This window comes from Cavia porcellus, unplaced genomic scaffold (assembly GCF_034190915.1).
Source record: "Cavia porcellus strain 051 isolate PalLab524CR breed Dunkin Hartley unplaced genomic scaffold, mCavPor4.1 scaffold_3, whole genome shotgun sequence".
NCBI lineage: Eukaryota > Metazoa > Chordata > Mammalia > Rodentia > Caviidae > Cavia > Cavia porcellus.
Window position 1 is genome coordinate 15125184 of NW_026947486.1, and position 15510 is coordinate 15140693.

General features: G+C 39.1%; 1 protein-coding gene across 3 annotated transcripts in view; it reads right to left on the reverse strand.

Moving 5' to 3' along the window:
- The window catches only part of Efhc2 (EF-hand domain containing 2), a 174973-nt gene that overhangs the window by 105369 nt on the left and 54094 nt on the right, over nt 1–15510 (reverse strand). For all 3 annotated transcript variants that reach the window (XM_063245750.1, XM_063245748.1, XM_063245749.1), the window contains exon 3: nt 7842–7992. In XM_063245750.1, the coding sequence (XP_063101820.1) occupies nt 7842–7992 (151 nt within the window). The remainder of the gene's footprint in view (nt 1–7841; nt 7993–15510) is intronic.

Here is a 15510-nt window from a genome sequence, read left to right on the forward strand (position 1 = left end):
GCTCCAAACACCTCCCAACTACTTGCCCCACCACTTTCCCACCTTTGAAATCTCATGCTGCTGCTCTTAAGGGTCCTGCCCTTATCTTTCCCCTTTTATAGGAGGTGCCACTTTCAAGGTACTACTCAAGTATCACCTTCTCCAGTGGATCCTGGCTTTCTTTCTCCTCTGATCCTTCAAGGACCTGGCACCGCTGACGGTACCTGCACACTGTGCTACTACTACCTCCCACCTCCCCTTCCCTCCACAATGTTTAGTGAACAGCCACCACACACAAGTACCTATCTTTAAAGACTAGTCACTCACCTCCACTCTTACATTCTACAATGTTCCATTCAGTAATTATTCCCACCCTAACGTCTACCCTTCAGGATTCCTGGATTTAGCAACTTGATAAATATAGGGTGCCCAGAAACATGTGACTGCCATGAAGACAATGAGTAAATTTTTACTGTATTTTCCAAAGAAATATTTGGGATAGTTTGTTTTAGTTACTTTTCTCTTTGCCGAGACAAAATACCTGACTCCCACAAGTTAAAGGGCAAAGGGGCACCACAGAGAAGAAATAGTCTACAGCAAGCAGGCAGGCAAAAACACATTAGCCCTCTTTCGCTCCTTATATTGTATGCAGGCTACCTGATCTGGGGTAGGTGGTGGCACTCATACCCTTAATCCTAGCCAGAACTATGCCAAACCAATCCATGGACTGATTTAGTAATCACATAGCCTTGATCCTAGTACAACATACTCTAGGTTCAGCCACTTCTGAAAAGCTCCCCACAATTGTATGAAGCTTTTTTTTGTTTGTTTGTTTGTTTTGTCTTTTTGAGACAGGGTTTCACTATGCAGTCTGACTTCGTAGCCCAGGCTGGCTTCAAACTCTAAGCATTCCTCCTGCCTCAGCCTCTCAAGTGCTGGACATGAGACCCCACACCTGGCCCCTGCATGAGCCTTTGGGGGTACCTCTAGACACGAACTTCACCATTGCTTATCTGAAATTCAAATTTAACTGGGCATTTTATATACTATCTACCAATCCTACTGCAAAGCCTCTTCTATATTATGACAAATAGTATTAGATATATGTCCAGTAAGAATGAATGGCATATAAATGACTGACTTAATTTACTTCAATTGGATAAATGTTGTATACTTGTTATTTTGAGACAAGTTCTGGCTACATAGCTCAGGCTGGCATTTAACTCTTTATGCAGCCCAGGCCAGCCTCAAACTTACAGCAATCCTCCTGCCTCAGCTTTCTCATGATAGAATTACAGGCATGAGTAACAGTCATGTATGACCACATCAGACTTCAATCAGGTAAATTATTTTAGCGCATTTTTTTTTAAAAAAGCATAAGAACTACTCATCTATTGAGAAGCCAAAACAAGTCATTATTATCTACCAGTGTCCTTAACCAAGGGTGCACCAAGAACCATGTAAAAGCCAGTTCTTGACACCAGGCCTGCAGAACAGAAAGTTCTGAGGTGCGGTAGGAGAGTTTGATGATAGCTTTCAATTGAGGACAAGTGGAATAGACCATGCCAGAAATGAGGCTGCAATCTTAATTGTTATATTTTTTTAGCACAGATTCACTTGGACTCAGTAGTACAGTACTGGACTGACAATAATTCTGTTAGACAATTAGGAGTAAAAACTACTGGGTTTACCTCTGACATACCTGGCTTGATGTGAAACTGTTTGAACTACAATCCAGGAGAAAAGCAACAAATTCTATAAATAGAACACATCTAACCCAAAAGACAGTGATATCCTGGCAAAAAATTTAAAGAAGCTTTGAATTGCACCAGTGACTTACTTGACTCCTAATACACACAAATCTCTTTGCCAATAAGAAATCATGAATATTGAAGTAATTTTTAAAATATTCCTCTGATTAAGAAGCTGCATATAACTGAATGCCTATTTTTGTACCTTGCTAATGAAAGCCTCTTATTTCTGGCTTATCCTAAATTCTCCCCACCCCGAAAAAGCAATTATGTAATTACATGATAGTACGGACAACTAAAATGCGGGCAAGTATAATTAATCCAGTTGTACTGATTTCTGAATGGGCAGGTCCACAAGAAACAAGCACATACAGCCTCCCAGTCCTTTGGGAAATGCCAAAACCTGTGAAATGACAGGTACACCATTGGTGGCAGCATGTCAGCTTGATCCCTAACCTCATCCTAGGGCCCATGGGTACATAAAAGGTGGGGCCCAGGCCACCTAACACATAACTGACAGAAACATTACCTATCCTCTCCTTCTGAACCCTCTCCTTTTCCCCATCTGTTAGTAAAGCCTGAAGTAGGTGTTTTAATGATTTTTCAAACTATTTGCTTTCTAAACATACTTCCCTTAACAAAAATCATCATATTAAATATTTCACTCTAAACAAATTTTGATGACAGAGTAGTTATTCATATTTGCTTTCAACAGAATTTGTTACAACCTTCCAAGTTTCTCACCCTGCTGACAAATTGAATGTCATTAGACAGTGTGATCACTGTGTATTCTGACCATGACCCTCGAGCTGCATCTTCATTAAGGGAGTCTTGACCACAGACAGTAAGTCAATCAGAAATTCTGAAGTTTTCCAGAGACTTTCAAATAGTCTTTTACTCAGGTTTCTTTTTCTGAGTCTTTATTAATAACAAATCCAATACCAAACAAAGCAAAAAATAAAAATACAGAAAGAGAAACCATGAAGTATTTTAAAAAATAACAAATATAATTTTCAAATACAAATGGACAACTATTGTGAAGATAGAAACTATGGTGGTCATTGCTGTTTTCTTGCTATCCTACTACAAAGTTCTGTACCAGTTTCACTGCTTGGTTTTGATTGGCTTTATTCTGTTTTTATTTGTTGGATTTTATTATCTTTAAAATAAAAAAAATTTTAAAGATCAAGTGCATCATTATTACTGTGTTCAACTTGCCTTTGGAATCTGCCTTTGTAAGATCTGAAATCAACAGGGTGTGAGAGCTGAAGTCTTAGTAAGAACCTTTCCAATAGGGTGCCTTTTGTATCTCTTCTTGGATAGTTTAATAATAATAAAATAATAAAAATAAACTGGGCAAAGGCCAATGAGCTACAGAGATATGAGCTTCCACTTAAAATAATTTTAAAATAACAACATATAATGAAGGTTTCAGATGTTTTGTGACCTTCAGACCATCATTTGGGCAAATTTGGAATCACAGTGAAAGAAATGATCAGAAAGTAAGAAAACCTTGGTTAGAGAATGAAAGAGCAAGTATTCAAGTGAAAATCTGTAAGAAAATAATTTTTACTAAAGTAACAGTTACTCACCTAATCAAATACACTTAAGTAAAACAGACACTCACAAAAATGAAAAGTTGTCTTTTCTAATTTTCTAATACATAATTGGCAACCTTTAAAAACTGTCTTATTATATATGTTTTTTAAAAGGACCCCAAAAAGTCTAAAACTGCCTGTCCCTTTACAAAATATGGTTGGGCATGGTGGCACATGCCTGTGATCTCAGTACTTAGAAGGCTAAGATAGGAGAATCGCAGTGAGTTCAAGGCCAGTCTGGGCTACACAGTGAGTCTAGGCCAAACTGACTACTTAGTGAGATCCTGCCACAAAACAAACACACAAATTAAAAAAAAAAAAAAAAACACAGTGGCACATATCTGTGGTCCCAGCACTTGGAAGGCAGAGGCAGGATGATCACTGTGAGTTACAGGCCAAAGTAGGCTACTAAGTGAGTTTAAGGCCAGTAGGAACTGCATAGTGAAACCACAGCTCAAAAAGACCAAAAACCAAATCTCATACTTTTAACCTTAAAAGTTTGTGAAAACTTTTTCTGAAATGTTAACATATTTTCATATTTTAGGTTTACTCATTATTCATTCAGTCATAAATTCTCCAATAAATGACGGGTGGATAGTATGCAAGCTGAAACACAAAGAACAATGCAGTGAAGACAGTTCACATGGACTGCCTCTTCACACCAAACTTCACTTGCTCCTTCCAAGTAGGCAAACCAGTAGGAACAGTGAATTGAAGCCCTTTCCTCTCTGAACAGCCTCAACAGTGGCTTTCCTCCCACACAGCAGTGCAGATTCATTCTGGTCATGATCTGGGCACCCATGATTCCCAATCTGTAATTCTAGAATAGACGTTTTTCCTAAAAACACATCCCAAATTTCTACCTGCCTGGTGGACATCACCACACACATGTCCCAACACTCCTTCAAAGGCTTCATCATACACACACACACACACACACACACACACACACCTCACAGCAACAAATCCCAATCCTATTTCAAGTTCTTTACTCCTGGCCTTTACAAAGCTATCACCATCCCCTAGAACAGAGGCTTCTGAGCAATCAGATAAGCTTCAGATGGAACTGGGATATGGCTCAGTGCTAAAGCACTTGCCCAGCATGCACAAGGCCTTGGAGTCAATCCTCAGAATATAAACCAAATTCAGAAGGAGTGAATCACTTTCCCAAGCCCGCTTCCTTTTTTCAGTAAAGCTGACAAGGTCAGTATTAACTTCAGGGATGGTCTTACTCTCTATATTTAATCACTGCTTAAGAACCATCAACTCTGCCAACCAAATGTCTCTTAAAGCCCTCCCCAATTGGGAAAACTATTTTAGGACCCGTCCTGTCTCTCAGGATCTATCCTATCCCCATTCCTATTCCCATTTAATTTCTCCAATAAATTTTCCTACTCTAACCTTTGCTGTTCCTTAGAATTCATTCTTTGACTTCTGAGGACACAAACTCAGCATATTTGATGCCTTGACATTTTCTCTATATCATCTTGGATATTCCAGCAAGATACTTAAAAGGAGATTCTATAGGAGTCCATAAGCAACTCTAAAGAGCTTTGGAAGACACAGGACACTCTGTACCCAGTATGGATCTTACTATGTTGCCTAGGCTGGCCTTAAACTGCTGGGATTCAAACAACCCTCCTGCCTCAGCCTTAGGAGTAGTGGGGACTACAGTACCAGAGATTGAACCAAGGGCCTTTGCACTGAGTTACAACCCTAGCCTCTTTTTCTTTTCATTTATTTTTTTGGATTTTATCATATTTACTAAAGACAATTACTTATAGTTTTAAAAAGAAGCCTTCCCCTACTTTCTATTCCTACCACCATTGTATTCATTTATACACTCCGCAATTCTAGTCCAAAAAATTGTAAAACTCCCTAACAACCGTGCTCCCTGTCCTAACTCGCTAGCCCATAAACCCCAGAAGACCAGGGTATGATGGGTCCTAGTCCTCTTGTTGATTTTTTCCAAAGCCCAGCACAGTGCATAGCACAAAGCAAGTTTTCAAAGAACACTTCTTAGCAATGCTGGTTGGCTCCAAAGTGATCATCCTAAGCAGCAGACACAATGAAGAGAAACTATAAGAAAAACTTCAATCTTGTGAGCATTGAGGGAAGTCCCTGTGCATACTGAATGAGGACGCATAACAACCTTTCTCTCTGGGGCCCCTGGCCCCCAAATTCCTGTTTCTCCCTCACTGTGGTATGTAACTTTGGAGGAATCGGGCCCAAGCAACTGGTTAGTAAACAAAAATTTTATTCAGCATAGGTGGAAAATATAAGATATACTAAACAAGAGATAGTAAGCAGGATACATGTGTGTTAAACTTCAAAAAGAAGGAATAGAAGAACTAAGAGAGAATGAATTTTCAGTAGATATTAAATATACATGAGGCACCTGGGCTCTAAATATTCATGACACACTGTACATGGGGCACTAAATATTCATGAGTACTCAATATTTATGAGGCCTTAATTCGGCCACTCATTCACTGGCAACACCCATTCTGGCCCCATGCATCCTCTGTCCAAGAAACACAAGTGAAACCCATGACTATTCAGTAGGCTCACTGGTGAGCTACAGCTGTGGCCAGGCACACTCATCCCTGCAGCTCAACAACACAGCAAGCATATGCCCATGGCCCAGGGCCCTTTTTGCTTGTGGTTCTCCTTGCTTGGCTCTCAATTTTAGGCTCTAAACCACACACTTCAAAGATAAGGCTGATGAAACAGAGAGAGAGGAGTGTGGTTCTTTCACCCACTTGAATTTGGTCCAAAGGTAGAAACCTGTTTTGTCTCTTTCTCTTTGCTTCTCACTGTGTAAGTTAGTTCTGTTAGGTTTTGTGTCCCCACTACCTCCACCCTGTGCTGGGGATGAATCCAGGGTAGTAAACATGCCAGGCAAGTGCTCCACACTGAGGCACACCCCCAACTGTTGCTGTGTCTTCAATTATTTTAATCTATCATGTGAGTTATGTGATTTAATTTGGCCCGTGATCCTTGTGTTCTGTGGCCTCAGGAAGACCCTGCACAAATGCTTCTTAGAGGCCACTACCATATCAAGGTAACATCTCAGACAACACCATAGCTGCCACATAGACAACAAACTGTAGGAGGAACATAAGTGGAAACAGGGAGACCACAAGTGGTAGGCAGCTATTTCTCTCCTCCAGCAAAGCGATGAGGGTAGCATGAGTTAGGATGGTAGTAAGGGGAACAGAAAGACATAGGGCATGTTTTACTGGAACAGCAAAGAATAGCTGCTGTGCTCACTAGGTATAGGCAAATGAGGAACGTAAAAGGGAGTGGAGACTGCACTCAGAGAGGGCAATTTCAGAGTCTCAGATATTGGAGGTAACAATATTGCAAAAGACAAAGAAAAAAATCTCACCCAAGAATTAAGGCTTCTTGGGAAACAAAGGACTCTGGAAGATCATTTAGACCGATCACCAAACGCTCAACTCCTCTCCAATGCCTCTACCAAGCTATCAGTGAAGAACATCTCAACCGCATTCCAGGGGCATCCATTGAGACGAATGAACAAATAAGGGACCCCACTCCTCAACCCTACACCAGAAACCACCTCCGACTCCAAGCCAAGACCACCTATCACAGCTTCTGACAGCTCTCTGCTACAAAGCTAAACATGACTTGAATTCTGATCCCTAGATACCATCCATGAGGACACAGAAAATAAGGTCACTCACCCTCCCTGACACACCCCTAGACATCTTAAGACATTGTCAGGCATACTTGAATCTTGCCATTACAGTACAGACAAATATCCGTTTCTACTCTTTAGTCTCAAACACGATAATTTTCAGTCCTTTCACCCTTATAGTTACTGTCCTCTCTCGGCATCCAGAATTTAACCCCAGTTTCTTCCCTTGATCTCCACTATAGTCTAATAATGCAGCCCAGGGTTGGGTCTCTCTTGGCCACAGAGCTAATTCTTACCAGGCCAGAGCACAGCACAGGTAAATATGCCTAGGCACATATCCAGGAACAAGAACTCTGTTGAGATACCACTGAGGTTTTGTTAATCACCACAAATGATGTTAGTGAACATGTACAAGGAAGATGTAAAGGCAGTTGAAACAAAAGACAAGAAATGCAAGAAAAAGAGAGAATACCAGTCTGGAAGTGGCAATGGGAAACAACTTTCTCTTCTTCTGAGCATGTTGTGAAGGAAACCAGGTAGCCATGTCAAAGGGACCAAAGTTTTAGGACAAGATCAGAGACACAGGAGAGTCTGTTCATACTAAAGCAGCACTTGAAATGACACATTGTGCCTCAGAGCAGTGACAGAAATGGCCAATACTGAGGTGCGGGTTATAGGAAGCTGATCAGTCACTAACATTAACTACATACTAACAGTATGTTTATATCACCACTGAAAACAAGATAAGATACCTAAGTACTCCTATGGGGCCTTTTCAAAAGTTAAAGAAAGACAGTACATAATGGCAAGAGTTAGAAGTTAAATAACCACAATGCTGCTTTCAATAGATACCTTGAGGCAGTCCGCTGTTTTTCACTTCTGGTTCATTTACTTCAATTGTGTCATCTTCCGGATAGAAGTAGATTTTATAGTATCTTATTCTATATATTTCTTGGCTTTTATCAAGCAGTTCATCTTCCAAATAGGCATCAAAGCATAATACCTGTTGAATTCATAATTAGAAACTATGAAAAGAAAATCCAGAAAACTTAAAATCAATAAAGCTACTGCTCATCTACTTTTTACTAGTGTAAAGAAAATAGTTGTAGGGATTTTTCCAAAACGACATTTTATACATCATTTACACAGATACATGCTCTAACTTATAGTACATAAAGATGATTTTACAATTTCATCACTGTCTGGTTAGAAGTAGAAAATGATATTCAAGCAATAAACCCATCATTCAGCCTTACCATAAACTGTGTCTGTGGAATTTTACCATGGAATTCTACATATATGGGTTAGAGAAACAGAACAGTTTTTCTCACACAATGAAAGCAACTGTTGTCATTTTTCCCATTAATAATAACACATAGCTACTGGGTTTTGAAATAAATTATCCTGAATCTCCATCCTACTAATAGTTTGCCATGAGGCAATCTAAACAAGAAAATCTGTAATTTTTCTAAAGCATAGACATTCCACTACAGTTCTCTGGGAACCTTGAAAAGCCAGACCCATGTTACACTGTGGGGTGGGGGTGGGGGTGGGGGTGTTATCCAAAAAGCTTATGATAAAAATCAGTCAAAAATATCCTTGTGGGTCAGGGATATAGCTCAGCAGCACAGAGCCTGCCTGGCAAGTAGGAAGCCATGAGTTAGATTCCTGGTATCAAAAATAAAAAAAAATCCTTGAAAAGTCCTTAACCACTTTAGAAAACTGCCTCTCAGCAAGTAAAATGCAAGTCCTTTTTCCTCCCATGTTAACACACAAGATTGTCTGCCTCTCTCTAAACACCAGTTGAAATAGCATTTGTGTTTAGGTGCCACGTAGCATGAAAGTAATCACCTTCAGAATCAATCTCCACAAGGCAGTCTTCTCACACACTGAGCAGGACGTGGTGATTGAGGATAAGTGTGAGAACAGTATATTTATGCTAGCATTTCCAGCTTGACCTGGGGCACAAATTGCTTGAGATCCATTTAAATATTCACTGCCTCTCAATTTTGATCAATTGTTATAATAGAAGTTGCACAAGTTAAGTTAATTATGGGTTGAAGGGAGGAGAGGGGAATGGAAAAAAAGCAAGATATATCACACACAGGCACAAATTTCCCATGATAGGAGTGATCGTTATGTATATCTAAAATGCACCAACAAAAAAGTTAACTATATATATGATGTAACTCCAGGATTATTCAACATGGACATTATCTATATCAACCTACACTCTAGTGGTGGTCAGTTACCCTATACATATTCCAAGAGTGTTTAGTAAATTTCTATCAGAAGCCCATATTTCTAACAAAGTATCTGAGCAACACAAAACACTTTGTTAATTACAAAAAATGATCTTACACCGGGGCATGGTGGCTCATGGAAGGCTGATGCAGGAGGATGGCTGTAAGTTTGAGGTCAGCCTGTACTATAAGTGAGCTCAAGGCCAGCCTGGACTACACAGCAAGATCCAGACTCAAAAAAACAAAAACAAAAAATGATGTTAGAAATTAGACTTAATGAAATGGCAGTATTCAAAATGCACATATCAGTTACTGATACTGACCAGGCACTGATCTTATAGGAACAGGTTCTAAGAATCTGGTGAGCCCAGGAATTCACACCACTCAAAAAATCATCTCTGACTTCATCCCAAAATGGCCCTATGTTCAGTGGCTTTCTCAAGGAATTGATCTGGCCTGCCTACTTTAACTAGAAGGTTTTCATTGGAGTAACAAAATACTGCATCAGGCATAAACCAACTTTCAGGAAGAAAGCTTTAAGTTTGCTCATGGTTTCAGAAGTTTCAGCTCATGGTTGGCTGGTTTCATTACTTTTAGTCCTGTGGCAAGGAAACGATATCATGACAGAAGCACCTAGCAGAGGAAAGCTGCTCATCAGGAGAGCCAGGATAGAGAATGAGAAGGAAAGAGCTATAGAGAAAAGGGGCAGGGCCAAGATATAGTCCCCCAGCTGACACAACCATGACTCACTCCCTTCAGCTAGTCTTGACCTCCAAGGTTTCCACTGCATCCTAGTGTGCCATCAAATGAGGATCTCACCAACGGACTGGCCCAGTAATGAAATTAGAGCCCTCAAGAGCCCATCATCTTCCCAAAGCCTCCCTCTGCACATGTGAGACCTTGGGGGAACATTTTCCAGCTAAATCACAGCAGAGGTCCAATTTTTATGAGGCAAGCATTTCAGGTAATATGCTATCAGATGGATACAGGTATCTTGTTTTGTTCTAAAATATTTTGGCAACTAGATAGAAGTAGTAGTTGTACAATATTATGAATATGATTAAAAAGTCACTGAACTGATCACTTTAAAATGGCTAATTTTGGGCAGTCACAGGCCACACGGAGGAGAAACAAGAAGCTAACCCCTTTCTGTGAGCCAGCTAGTGCATAGGCTGGGAGAAAAGCAGAGCCAACCTCTCTCCTACCCCGGTCAGCAATCAGCTGATCCGAAGAAACACAGGCTGGGATGATAGCTACTGGGGATGGAAAAAACAACCTTGTGACATTTAGTATTTGACTGACTTTGCAAGCCCACAGCTGGTGGTCTGAGCATCTATTTGGAGCATAAAAATATGCAGTATAGCACCTATGGGGGATTTCTTTCTAAAGGTAGTAGCCATTGTTAACTCCCTATTATCTTGTTTTAAAGTCCTGTATCATTTCATTATTTTGCTTGGGTTGGTTTTATTCTGTTTTATTTTGTTTGGTTTTATTATTTCTGATGGTATGGGCAGCTATTTTGAAGATAACAAGAAGCGTTATATTGTTGTTGATCTCTTATTATCTTGTTTTGAAGTCCTATACCACTTTCACTGTTTTGTTATGATTGGCTTTATTCTGGTTTTTTTAAAAAAAATCTTTTTAAAATAAAACAAAAATGCCACCATAGGGACTCTGCCATAGGTAGCCAGCAAAGGCAGGGAGAAGCAGCCAGCATAGTGCCTATATACATGCTGGTCACCATCAGGACTCTCCCATGGATAGCCAGTGTAAGCCAAGAGAAGCAGCCAGTCACATCTCAGAAAAGCCACAACTGTCTAGAAAAGCCTACCCCACACCCCACCACTCCTGGGAAATACAAGTGCCTGACCCATGCCCCTACACTGTGGACCAGGTAGCCAATGTGAGAAGTGCCTGTGGCCCCACAACTTGCTTGTACATAAGGATCCAGGAAAATATCAACATGAAGGAGAAAAAGGCAATCTCTGGCCTCCAGCCCACACAGAACAAGTCCAGGAGACATGGGCAAGGAAGAAAGTAGAACTCAAACACCTGAAATTTCTGGAATGACAGTACCTGAAGTAAAGAAACTACTTCATGAGGCTGTAAAACAAATCAGATCAGAAATAATACCTCAAGGAAAAGAAGAAATGACAAATACAATAAAAGGGTTGCTGAGCATATCTAAAGAAGACATAGATTTTTTAAAAAGGAAGATCATAGGAGAATGAGGGAAACCTTGAATGCATGAAACAGACTCAAAGAGATATCCAGGAAATTAAAAGCTCCACTGAAAGCTGGAAAACCCACTTCAAAGAAACTGAAGATATAATTTCAGACCTTGAAGACAGGATGGCAGCTAGTGATCAAGAAAGGAAAAATCTCTTGAAAATAAGAAAGAACCAATAAATAACAATTCAACGGCTACGAGACAATACAAAGAAAACTGGATCAGCAAAAAAGCAGGAGTCATTGCAAATGACATAAAGAAACTATTTACAAAAGTAATAGCAGAGAACTTCCCAAGCATGGAAAAAGGATTTGACATAAGATAAGTGAGGCATTTAGAACTCCAACTAACCATAACCAAAATAAATCTACACCCAGACATACAATAATCAAGATCCCAGAAATTCAGCACAAGAACAGAATATTAAATGCTGTTAGAGAATAGAAACAGATAACCTATAAAGGAAAACTCATCAGAATTACAACAGACTTCTCAACATAAATCATCAAATCAAGAGGAGCGTGGAATAAGGTATTTTAAGTCCTAAAGGATAACAACTTCCAGCCCAGATCGACATACCCTGCAAAGCTATCTTTCAAATTTAATGGCAAAATAAGATACTTCCATGACAAAGAACAACTGAAGGAATTCATGACCGCAAAAGCAACTTTACAAAGAATAATCAAGGACATTCTATAGATAGATAAAAATGACCCCAGTTCCTGGAACAGCAACAAAGTGAGATCGTCAAGTGGGGTAAACAATTGAATGGAGGAGAAAAGCAGGGAGCCAACAGCAGGAAAAAAGCATGGCAGAGGCAAACCACAGCATGTTGGCCCTAACCATTAGTATAGATGGCCTCAATTCACCAATAAAGACAGGGAGAGTGGATCAGGAGACAAGATCCATCAATATGCAGTATACAAGAAACACATTGAATTGAATAAAAATTTATAGATTGAAAATAAAAGGAGAAAAAACAATGTTCTATGTGACAGGGAACCTGAAAAAAGCAGGGGTAGCCTGCCATCAGGACCCACAGAACAGAGAAGAAAGATATGGCATTTTTATACAATGGAAAGCTACTCAGCTATAAAGAAAGATGATCACAAGACTCTTGAAGGTAAATGGATGCCACTTCTGATCATGCTTTTGGGTGAAATGGTTTGGACTCACATAGGTGAATATCATGTTGTTTCCTTAGTATAAAAAACTGAAGGAGTTAGTGGGATCCAAAATGTACAGTAGATATTACGAAAGTGAAAGGGGAAGAAACGCCTAAAAAGGGAAGGTGGTAGCCATCCTTAATTCCCTATTACTTTGTTTTAAAGTCCTGTATCATTTTCATTGTTTTGTTTTGATTGGTTTTATTCTGCTTTGTTTGGTTTGATTTTATTATATCTGATGGCATGGGCAGCTATTTTGAAGATAGGATACGTCATGGTAACCATTGTTGATTTTGAAGTCTCGTATCACTTTCACTGTTTTGTTTTGACTGGTTTTATTGTTCTTTTTTATTTGATTTTATTATGTCTGATGGTATGGGCAGCTATTTTGATGCTAACAAGAGGTATTATGGTAGCCAGTATTGATTTCCTATTATCTTGTTTTAAGTTCTGTATCACTTTCACTGTTTTGTTTTGAATGGCTTTATTCTGTTTTATTTTATTTGGTTTTTAGTCTCTTAAAAACAAAAAATTAAAAGAATATAAAATTAAAACACATTAAATGGCTAACTGCTAACTTTATGCTATATGAATTCTATATCAATTACAAGAAAGATGTTAGATACTGAATTGTGCTGAACATTTTAAAATGGTTAATTTTTGCCAGTCATGGTGGCACACCTCTGTAATTTAGCACTCCAGAAGGCTGAGGCAAAAGAATTCCAAATTTGAGTCCAACCTGGACAAATTAGTGAAATCCTGCCTCAAATTTTTTAAAAAAATAAAATTTAAGGGGTAGGAGTGGCTAGGGATGTAGTTCAGTATGAAGACCCGGAGTTCAATCCCCAGTATGTCAGTCAATGACTCAATCAATTCAAGTGGAATTTTAGGTTATGTGAATTACATCTCAATAAAAAAAAGAGGGAAAGGATGTTGGAACATCAAAAAAGAACAGACAGCTAGCCTGGTGTGGTGGTACATACCTGTAATCCCAGCATTTGGGAGGCTGAGGCAGGAGGATTACCATGAGCTCAAGGCAAGCCTAGTGAGACACTGTCTCAAAAAAGAAAACAAATGAACAGACCTGGGACTTCATTAAGCTTTCAACATAAGGGGTCTTCAATCTAGGGTTTTTTTTTCATTGCAATCAAGTAGAAGGAAAGTATGAAGAAATATTTCTTACCCGCCCCAATGTATAGAGTGCTACTGGTATAAATTTGCAGGTCAGTTGACAATTGTCATGCATATAATCATTAAAATATTTGTCCATTAAATGATGTATTAAAAAAGAAAAGATGCTAAGTGGAAATAAAGGGAAGGAAATATTATCTTAGCCTGAGCTCCAGTACGCCCACAAAAAGGACCGACTGGCATTTCAATGTTCTAATCCTGTGAGAATATAGGACTGCCAAACTTTGACATGAAAACTACAAAGCAAGTCAAAGAATGATGAAAACAAAGGGGGGGAGAGTAAATTCCAAAATGTGGCAAAGTAGAATGTGAAGCAAGACATACCAAAGATATTAAAAGCAATCTGACAAAGATAAATGTCCTAATCACAACTGAAAAGGATGTTATCAGTATCCGGGGGGGAGGGGAGGACCTAAAATGAAACAGAAATGAAAACTTGCAGAAATGAACATAGGAGCTAAGGTTTTGTTGTCATTAATAAGTCAATAAGACACTGGATAAATAAGGTCCTAGAAGACTTCACTGGCTGCAGCATTGTTGACAATGAGATGTACATGTCACCTGGCAAGTATGTAATCTTTGCACAGGTTTCTGCAGGTCCCTCGGTAATTATACAAGGTTGCCCTCCAGATCCCCAAGGAATTTGGTGTTTTGATCTCAGCCTAGAGGATATAAAAATGAAATTAATTAGCTACAGAGGGCAATTTTTAAATGTTTACATTTCTAGACTCAAAAATCTCTTTAAAATGAAGGCCTAAAGAACCTCAAAGCAGTAGGAAATGCATTTTGATGAGCAAGTAGTTGTAACTTACTATATGGTGCAAATCAACTTTCCAGGGAAAAAGATAATCCTATTTTTATGTCAGTTAAGTTGCTTGCTTCACATTGTGTATCCTAAAGATCTAGATGTTAACTTGGCTTGCTAATTTTCACTTCAAATGCTATCAAAATGATCACTTTCTAGTGCAGCAGGCACACAAAACCTAATTATGTGTAGAAGGTTGGCCCTCGCAGGCTAGGATGTACCCATAAAACTAAAGCTAAAGCCTCATCTCTCAGACTACCCCACACAATTTTTAAATATGGGAAGAGTGGTGTTACCACTGCATGAGTCATAGAGAGTACTACTCAGGAATCAAATATCTAGGTGTCAAAAATCCATAGCTGAATTTCTAGAGAAGCTGTTAGAAAAAAAAGATGAAACACCAGTAAGGCTTAACATTTTAAAAAGAGGCCAATATCATAACTGTAATACATCTAGGCTACTAGCACTGGAGGCTGAGGCAGGAAAATTGTTTGAGCCTAGGTATTCGAGGGTAGCATTTGCAACATAGCAAGACACTGACTCAAAAAAGAAAAAAAAAAATGGCTGGAGACATAGGTCTGTGATAGAGCACTTATCTAGCAAGCAGGAAGCCCAGAGTTAGTTTTATAGCCCTAACATACAACTAAATAAGTAAAATAAGATATTTATGCTCTATGTTATGCAAAAGGCTCCAATTTAACTGGTGATAATAGAAAAGATAAATGCATGCTCTTATAATTTAGTAAACAATAAAACTTTGTATCCAGTTAATGATGCTTTATTCTTCTTTTAAAAAGCTGTTATTAGCCAGCTGTGAAGACACATGCCTGTAATCCCAGCACTCAGGAGGCTGAGGCAAGAGGATTGCCACTAGGCAAGCCTGGAC